At 31.4% G+C, this 10,185-nt stretch overlaps 1 protein-coding gene across 1 annotated transcript; it reads right to left on the reverse strand.

Moving 5' to 3' along the window:
- Positions 1 to 344: 344 nt before the first annotated feature.
- On the reverse strand, positions 345 to 2,340 carry LOC132736286 (uncharacterized). The gene is made up of 3 exons (XM_060723386.1): positions 2,068 to 2,340; positions 1,351 to 1,404; positions 345 to 469 (listed from the first exon to the last, which is right to left on the reverse strand). The coding sequence occupies exons 1-3, from the start codon at positions 2,248 to 2,250 to the stop codon at positions 392 to 394; spliced, it is 315 nt and encodes a 104-aa protein (XP_060579369.1). The 5' UTR covers positions 2,251 to 2,340; the 3' UTR covers positions 345 to 391.
- Between the last annotated feature and the right edge of the window lie 7,845 nt (positions 2,341 to 10,185).

Below are 10,185 nucleotides of genomic sequence, written 5' to 3' on the forward strand. Positions count from 1 at the left end.
TGGAATCTGAAACAAGATACTAAAAATAAAAATGTTTTTGAGAGTATTTCTGAGATATACTGGGCCTTGAATGAGCAATAACGTATGCTATATTTTATGAATGTTTGACTCTATATTTCTTTCTTTCTTTTCTTTGATGTTCAATATTGTTTCGATTTTATCTAAATACATATTGTGGGGAAGCTATCAAGCTAAGTAACGGAACGTCGGTGGTTCTACTCAGATGCATGGAGGGGTACCTGAGGTCTTCCTCCAGTAGTAAAGCTGGAACGTCTCCGTATGACCTATATACTGTGAACCCAATCAAACAAACAGACAAATTGCCAATGACAACAAATACCAAATAGGTGTACATATACTTTATTGGATTCAGTGAGACTTTGTTAAATGTTTAAAATGTACAGCTCCATCTGGTGACGATGGCGTTGGCATTGTTTCGCTCGTAAACAACGGCATTACAGGTTAAAGTCTGAAAAATATAATACAAAATTAGATTAGATTTTGAAAAATATAGATATTTATATTTCATTCATTCCTAAGAACAACAATGCACAAACTCATACGTTTGACTTACTTTACGAAACCAAAGGATGTGACTTTTTTTATAACTTCAGTACAACTCATAAGTGTGTGAGTGTGTTAAAGTTTATTAAAGAACTCTTTATTTATACTGTTCTCCTTTTAGATTGCAATAATATACAGTGATAAAATAAAAAAAATAAACTAACCGAAAATATTATCTTGTTTGACTGTTAAATCTGCTCATTATCTTCAAACATATGCTTCTATACAATGTTGAGAAGTATCCAAATCCATATTTAATTGGTAAAAAAACAGCAAAAAAACCCAATTAGTCTTGGCCTCACTTTTCAAATGAGTTAAATTTTCACATTTTACATAATAAAACTTATTTATTCTACCACCATGAACATTTAGAAACTGACAATCGCATCGGAAATTGATTAATAGGACATTTTTGCAGGACTCTTCAATTAAGAAAATCACAGGCTTAAATTATCTTTGCTGAAATGTTCGTTGTTAAGGTGTACGACTTATATAGATTAAACTTGACCACCACCAGATGGAAATACGCCATTACCGTTTTTACCCCCTGTTTAAAAGGCAGTGAGTACCATCGCTCATTTTAAGAACTAAAACAAATACCGTGCCTTTTATTGGTGACCATTATCAGAGCTAAAATGACATTCATTTTGTATCAATAATTTCACGGGAAAAATGTTTGCAGTTATTCGAAGTTTGGTTATAAAATTATATGAAGAAAGTCATGACTTTTTCCCATCAATGATGATTATCTATTAAACAAATACAAGTTATTAGCAAAATACTCACAAGTCCATTTGGATGTGTTCCGTCAAAGTTTACCATGAACAGGGCGAAATTCCTCTGAAAGAAAATTAACATTAAAACAATGAAAAATCCTTTACAAAGAACTGATACAATTACAGTTTGTATGTAATCATTGCACAAAAAAGCGATACAATTCTTTTGAACGCAATCAGCATAAAAGTCACATGTTTATGAAATTTAAGAATAAATTTATTGTTATTTTTGCAAGATATGGGCATTTTACAGTTGATCCAAATATTGATCTTGATCCTAAAATTGATCCTTATTTTGATCTGATTAGTTTTTTATTTGTTTTGTTATTCATCGATTTTATCCTAAAATAGGTTTGTTTCTTTGCAATTCAGCAGTTGTTTACATTTTGAATGAGTACCATTTAATTCTAGCAAAATACGATCAATATCATTTATATAAAACAATGAAAATAAAATCAGGATCATTTGATCAGGTCTGACTTTCACAATTTACAATTTTTAGTCGTTTTCTCTTGATTAAAGTTTGAAACTTTATTACAAAATATTAAATAACTTGCTAAGAAATAAACAGATTAATAATAATAAGGCGACAATTTTCAAATACAGTGCGTAGTAATTTCGATAAAAAAACAACATGCATGTTTATTTTTTTTATATGCTTGTTAGGTAGAAGCTACAAATGCAAATGAATCATGTATAGCTGTAGGTTCAAATATTGTGAACTAACCTTTTTAAATGCGGATATTTGCCTGGTCAACATGACACCAACACGAGCTGCCGCGATGTTCATAATGCGTGTAGTCTCCGGGGTGTTAATCGCTATAGGATCATAATCATTCTGATTGTTCTGTGAAAGACAACACGTGAAAATCGTGCTTACGATAAGAAAATAAATCAAGCACCCTGCCATTGTCACGATGATGAACGAATAACTAAATTATCTGTGTCTGTTTCGATAGAGTGAGTGTTGTTGTCCTTGTGTGTTTTGATAGAGTCAGTGTTCTTGTCCGTGTGTGTTTTGATACAGTCCGTGTGTTTATATTTATACCGTGTATACATGAAGACATTGCGTGCTTGTTGCTGATGTTGTTCGTCGCGATATTGCGGAAGAACTTGCATTTTATGACATAGAACGATAGTAAAATATCAATTAAATTGTGATTTTTAACTATAACAAGGAAAGTGGTCATTAACCAAAGGTACCTACCTAATCGCTATGTGTTAATGTTAAAGGTTATTGCAAATCCAACAGATGTTGCATAACCAAATGAAGACATTTAACCTATCAAGTACATGGTTAATATTAAACAATTCATAGATTGCTGTAAAAAAAACAAAAAACAAAACATAATCATAAATTTTTCTTAAAGCATTGTTGAACACAAACAAAACAGAACAGGAATGATAGTAATGAACTTCAAAAGAAAAGGAATATTGCTCATGAAAGCATTCAGTCTATCTCGACCGATCAGACGCAGCAAAACCGCAGATAATAAAGTAAAAAGGTGCATTTAAAGCATATTTAGTTGTACGATCTCGCGTCAGAATGGAATGGAATGTATATGTCAACCATAGCAAACCATGAGCGACAGTGACTATATCAGCAGTTACCTCAGTTCTAGGCTATACAAGATGGAGAGCACTAGTGCCAGTGATTACATGTCGAGGGAACAGTTAACAGCAGGTAAAGCTCGTAGAATAAAAGCTTTGGCCATACAATACCATTTTAACAATCGAATGCTAAGACCAAAAGAAAAACTGTACGATTTTTTATGTGTCACCAATTTCAATAGGTAATGAGTTCAAGTTAACCTTTCTATAAAAAAACGTGTTGGTTTCACCGCTAAAAAAACAACAAACAAACAAACAAAAAACTTCTAGATATACGTAAAAGAAGATAAACATCATGCACACAATGCACGCTTAGAAAAGAAATCTTGGAAAAGGGGTGATCCATCGGAAGCATAAATCACAACAAAATTACATGAAAATTTTAGACTCTGTACATGAAAGATAATGAAAAAGTGCATCACTCCCAACGTCCACTAGCACCGGCTTGAAGGGTACTCAATTTTCAACACTCAAAATGTTGGACTCAATGATTCCGAAGGACCAGACAAATATAACAACACTAAAAACCTACAATCATGAGCAGATCAAATTTCTATACCTACATTTTTTTCGGAAAATAAAAGATTTGCAATTAATGCATGGACATCACTCTTCGCAGGTAAATTACAGATCGACAGATAACTTAATTACTAATATTTGATAAGTTTTTTTGACACTATAATAGTTTGATACCTACAATTCAATTCCTCAATTTCTTGAAAGACCTTGAACGTTGCAAACTGAACATGTACAATGTAACTTCCGACTGGGAAAAAGCTTCAGCAATTACATTTCAATGGCATGCCATGATCGAATTATAGAGCAATCGAGCGGCGACTTAGTTGTTAAACTGTTTAATATATACAGTGGGTACGACTATGATTCATCATGTAACACCAGTACTGGCTACTTCTAGGAAATGGACAAGAAGCTTGTTCACATAAGCAATTATCTTATTCACTTTCGATCTTAATAAATGATGTTTATTTTTTTCTGTTTTATTATCTGGAAAAAGGAGTAAAAAAGTAGGTGTCAAAACATAACTTGCACAGCTAATTTCAAATATTTACGATTAGAACAATAGCACGTCTCAACATTCAATTGATTTTTATTGAGTATATTTATGTGTCATTTAAATGATGATCAACTTATAATGAATATTTAAATGAAAGTTTTAAACTTCGTTACCAAATAATACGATATCATTGGTGAATATGAGATTACCATATTGATACGTTTTGATACGTTAGATAAATTTGCAGATTTCAAATCAGGTTGTATTGTCAAATTTGCATGGTAAAAACGACGGATAATTTACTTCGCTTGAACAATAACTAACTCACAGTGACCCAAGGAAATTTCTGTTGGTATCCCTCGGAAATTACCAGTAACATTCAATTAGTAAAAAGACAGGACATTCTTTTTATATTTTAGGCAGCTTTATAATTTACCCTTAAGCAATTTTTACCATCAATTGTTGTAACAGTCAGTTTCTTGGAATATAATAGTCAATTCAGTCAACTTGACTATGAAAAAAAGCATAATGTCACTTTAAGATAAACGGAAAGCATCGGTATTTAAAAGGCCATCAGTTTAACTAGATGAGGAAAAAGACTTAAGTAGAAAACATTGGCATGAAGTGCCATTGCATGCGGAAGGGCATAGTGCCATTTTTCGTTGATTTCCATTTCTATTTCTTTAATCTCGTGTCCAGTTGTTATTTTATCTTCCCAGGCCTGATATTATTACAATGGCTGCGCTGAATCCAAATTTATAAGGTTACAGGTATTCTGATTTGTGAGAGCAAGTGTAAATTCTTGTTCCGCTCAGAATAAAATTGCTCGTTATCTTCATGTTAAAAAATGAAAAACAAACGAAAAAAATGTTCATGACCGGTCAGTGTCTTTAAGGCTAGAGCTAATAATGTATTTCCAGTGTGTACTCATCCTGCCAATATTGTGTTTTTCTTTGTTTTTTTGGGGATGTTTTTGTTTGTTTTTGGTCCAGTTTACTATGCATGTATGACTGCGCTGTGGCAAAAACGTGACGGGACCATGGCCATAACAGTCGGAAGAACTCTGCTGGGTCACAAGTTTTATGGGGCTATACCCGGTATATCTACAAAGTATAATTAAATAACCATACTTTTGTTCTGCATCAATGGCAATAGTATCTGCAAGAATGGGGTTTAGCATTGACTTTAATTAAAATTGTGATTGAAAAGTTAATGTGTCTGACAATCATAGTCAATTAAAAAATGCCGACAGATGTACCATTATAAACAATTCCGAAATAAACATTTTGTCCTTTCGTTCTCTACAACCATATAATAAGTATGTAATGAAAATAATGTACTGTTAACTTTTATATTTATAAACTTGACTCAGGTCGACTTTTACTCAATATATTGGAATAAACTAAATTACTGTGCAGCTGTGTAGGCCCTTATCCGAAGTTTAGCGGAAAGAGTCGAAAAGTATCATCTTAGTATGCCAACGCTTACCATAGTGCTGCGCATTGATGCAGATCAAAGTTTTGGCGGGATGGAAGCAGACGTTGCGTTATTTATATATTTCATCTCTATTATTTGCTGCAAGTAGACGGTAAGGAAATAATTCTAAATTATTATTTTACATAAGAACTAACACAGTTAATGAGAAACAAAACTTACTAATTTCAAAGTTTAAGACACAAGTCACTATCCAAACTCGTTAACTTCATCTGGGAAGACCATGATCTGAGTAAACTACATGTAGTTGAAAACCCAGTTTAAAATATTTCTATAAATCTGGCCTATAAAAAATATCTAGTGAATGCCCTATATGTTGAAATGTTTATTACTAGCCAATTACAATCCAATTTGTTGATATTTCGCAGATACTTGCTGTAAAGTATATTATTTGTATGTGTTTACCAGGTTTTTGCCCTGCTTGAAGTTTACATTATCAGGTGATTAGACAGGGTTTTTATATAGGAATGAGATCTGAGATAAGGCACAATGCTAAATGGTAGAATGAAAATGAAACAGTAGTGTATAACAAATGATAAATTGCATTTTTAATTTCCTTTTCATTTCTTAATATTTGATATGGTGAAAATGTTGTGAAATGGCATGAAATTAAAAAAAATATATATATACATATTTGTGTATAATTTCTACTCTGTTAAAATAACAATTTACAAACTTGTTTTACTGTTCTTTGGTGTGTTTGTTCAAAACAGGCTCAATATACATAGTAAAGAAAAGATAACTCTGAATCTTACAAATTGAACTTGTTTAATTGAGTTGCCTCTCTTTATGATTAATAGGAGAGGTATATCAACAAAGTCTTGTTTTTATTTGAAGCATTTCTTAACTTGTCTGTATGATATTAATATTGTCCGTTCAGGCAGTTGGACAAACTGGGCAATATGGACAATTGATTTTTCTGCCCCTGCTCAACAACTGAAGGGCCATACTTAAAAGCACAAAAGAAAATTTGGCAACATTTTCCTGATTTATTGTCCAATAATTAGAAACAAGGGAGGCAGGTTGATATTTAAAGTATAATATTTTATTGGCAATTTTTTGAAATCTGAACCATGCTCTTTTAATATGCAATTTAAAAACATTAAAGATTTGAGACAAATCAAGGGTCAAATAGCATTTTATCCCTTACCTCAGGACCAGGCATGCTCAATTACTTAAACCTTTCAATCGTTTCATCTAAGACCTCTACCCGGAATTAGCAAGTATTGTGACTTCTTGCAAGAACTAACCATAAAAGAACTAACCAATACTGAGACATTGTCAGAACTAAAACCAGTACTGAGACCTTTTTCTAGAACTTAACAGTATGGAGATCTCTTCCTACAAGTATTTTGACCTCTTCCTAGAACTAACCAATTCTGGTGTCAATGTGAAGAAACATGATCATGACCCATGTAGGATTTGAACCCATGTTTCCTGGGTTAACGGGGAAGACACCTACTGTGCCACCCAATCGCTTACCTTTCTTTTAAAATTCATTTAAAATCAGTTTCCACAACATAAAAATAAGGAATGAAGTCTCTACAGCTGTCAGCATTGTTATCTGTTACAGCAAAATATTCAAAATACCTCAGTTGTAGGTTAAGAGGATTTTTGCAGATAAATTCAAAGAGAACAAAAGGCCAGTTTATGACTGAATGGAGGGGAGCCTCCATGTTACACAGTAAGTGGAGTGGGTAGAATCTGACTTCTATACCCCAGGTGGGCTATTTGTTTACAAACTGTAGATAACCCAATGAAATTTAATCCATGGCTAGTTAATTTTCTATCAGTTGATTATTTGACCAGTGGCCAAAGCCTTCAACATCAAGTCAAAATTGTAAGGTTTCCATGTAACCAAAGTGTTTAATGTAATGTTTGTACCATAGCAATTGGTACAGATGTTTTATCAGGGCTTTGTCTGTGTATAATAAGTTTACTAATTGAAGACAAATGTGTAAGGGGTCAGGTTTACTTATAATCTCAGTCAGTAGCACTGTGACTTGGTATTCCCAGGGTTGCAGGTTAGAATCCTGGACACTGTGAGGTTGCACATTTTCCTCAAATCGTAAAATATTATCAAACAGTGATAAACCCTTGAGATCTACAATGGACTGTCGATCTATATCTAATGCAAAATCATGAAATATCTTTTTCTATCAGATTTATCTTTTTTTTTCAAACAGGTTGTTGTGAGATATTTTTTGAACTCTAATTGTATCAATTTAAGTGATTATTGAATATTTACTTAATATAGTAAAGGTTATCAGTTATCACTATTTATTGGACCATTATCAGGTGTAAAATATCTGACTTATTTCAAACATTTGTACCATTTTTAAAAACATTGGTCACAAGACTTTTAACATTCTAGATTTTAAACTGATTTTCCAAATAAAAGAACAATTTAGGTTAACAGAATTTAAAGATTTTTTTTTCATCTGTACCCTGAGTTCTTCAAACATTAATTTTGTCTATTTTCGTGTTGTCCAAAATTTGTTGCACAGACAGTAAATTATTTTATGAAAAATGAAATTTTCATACAGATGACTTTGATCTGTTACAACTGAACTGTATATTATTAAGGAATTACTGTAAAACCGGTAGAAAAGTTGACAGTAAAAAAAAATAATTTTAGTGAAAACTTTCATATTTTTGAATTTCCTTCATAGAATTGTATAATTGATAATGAGTGACAAAACTAAGAGTTGCAAAGTTAACAATTTTTTTTTTATAAATGTAACTTAACAAAAATTATTTCAATTATAGTTTAAGAAATAACACACTGCATGCCTGACACAAAATATGTCATAAATTATTATTATTATTATCATCACTATATTCTGTTGTCAACAAAATAGGAGTTTGTGACAATTTCTGTATATTTTGACATTTTACAGGAAATTTCTGTTACAGGAAGTTTCTGTGAACATCAAGTGTTTTGGATTATGTTAATTCAGATAATTTGTGCACTTGACAACATTTTTTACTTATTTAAAAAACAATATTCAGTTTTTCATTAAATGCATCTAGAGATAAGCTGATTTAAAACCTAATACACCCTCCCCCCCCCCCATTCACACACAGCAATATAACATTTGACAGCTTTAAACAAATGAATAAAACCCCCTCCCCCACCCCAACTTTGATGTTACATGGGCACTTAGATAAAGCTGTACTTTAATTAAATGGTCATTCCACTTTATAGCTGAGAGCTGCCCACCATACAACTGGCTGCACTTTAGAAATGGATGATAATTCATTTAACAAACAGAGGTCAAAGTTCACTTTTACTATTTACTTACATGCATCTTTATAGATACTCTCAGAGACAGCACAGTTTTGATAAAACTGAACACTGTAACATACATGTAGTGTGTTTTTTATTTCACTTGACAGAGTTGATTTTCTTTCTAAGATACATTCTGGAATTACCACTTAACCCTTTTAATCTTAAATCATACATGTAATAAAGTTTTAACTTCATTTACATGATAAAAAGAGGGTTTTCATAAAGTTTCAGAATAAATTAGCTTAAATCTGCTAATAAATGCTGTAAAGCTGTGTATTTACATAGATATACCATTATGGTCAGTGGATGTTATCAAAATAAACGTTAAGATTAAAAAGTTTTGACCGCATTATAAGAGTTTCATGTTGGATGTTCAAAGGATGGCAAGTTTAAATGTGTTTCGCTGGAATATTAAAAATGTGCTATGAAGTTTGTTTTATGTGATGAAGAAATAAGAGATTAGTTGAGTGTGTGAATTAATAAATCAATTAATAAATCAATTTAAGTTTCGATTAATTGATGTCAAGATACATGTATAAAGTTTGGATTAATATTGATGTCAAAATACATGTATAAAGTTTGGATTAATATTGATGTCAAAATACATGTATGAAGTTTGGATTATTTGATGTCAACATACACATACAAAGTTTGGATTATTTGATTTCAAGATACATTAATTGATGTCAAAATAAATAATTATGTAACATGTATATAAGTTTGGATTAATCTATGGCAAGTTTGGATTTATCGATATCAATATATAATATATGTATAAGTTTGGATTTAATAGATGCCAATGTAGATGTTAATTTAAGTTTGGATTTGATAGATGCCAATATTCATTTATAAGTTTGGATTTAATAGATATCAAATACATGTTTAAGTTTGGATTTAATTATAGATATCAAGAAACATGTACAAGTTTGGATTAATGGATGGCACATGATATGTTCAAGTTGGGATTAATTAATGTCAAAATACATGTATAAGTTTGGATTTATTGAGGAAAGTGATTTTGTATTATGGGAAAACCTCTGTCCAAGTGTCTAGCACCAGTAAGTACTGATTTATCTTAATTGACTATTATTTTTGTTTGACATACAGTGAAACCCATGCTTTATAACCACCAATTTCCACAAGGATATTTTTTTTTCCAGGAATTATTATTCCACATCATAGATATATAAGTTATTTTGTCTTTGCAATATTCTATAGATATATTTTTAAATGATGGTTACGGCATATTTATGCTGATTTCTGAATAAAGATTGATTGATTGATCATTCAACAAATCAATCAATCAATATATTATAACAACTGGGATACATTGTGAAGTTGAATGTTTTTGGTATCATAGTACAGCTGTGACATCTATAACAAGGAAGAATATGATAAAATGAGCCTTTTGTGGGCTTATTAATTTGAAATAG

This window comes from Ruditapes philippinarum, unplaced genomic scaffold (genome assembly GCF_026571515.1).
Source record: "Ruditapes philippinarum isolate M1 unplaced genomic scaffold, ASM2657151v2 ctg2583_1_1_1_1, whole genome shotgun sequence".
In the NCBI taxonomy this organism is placed as follows: Eukaryota; Metazoa; Mollusca; class Bivalvia; order Venerida; family Veneridae; genus Ruditapes; species Ruditapes philippinarum.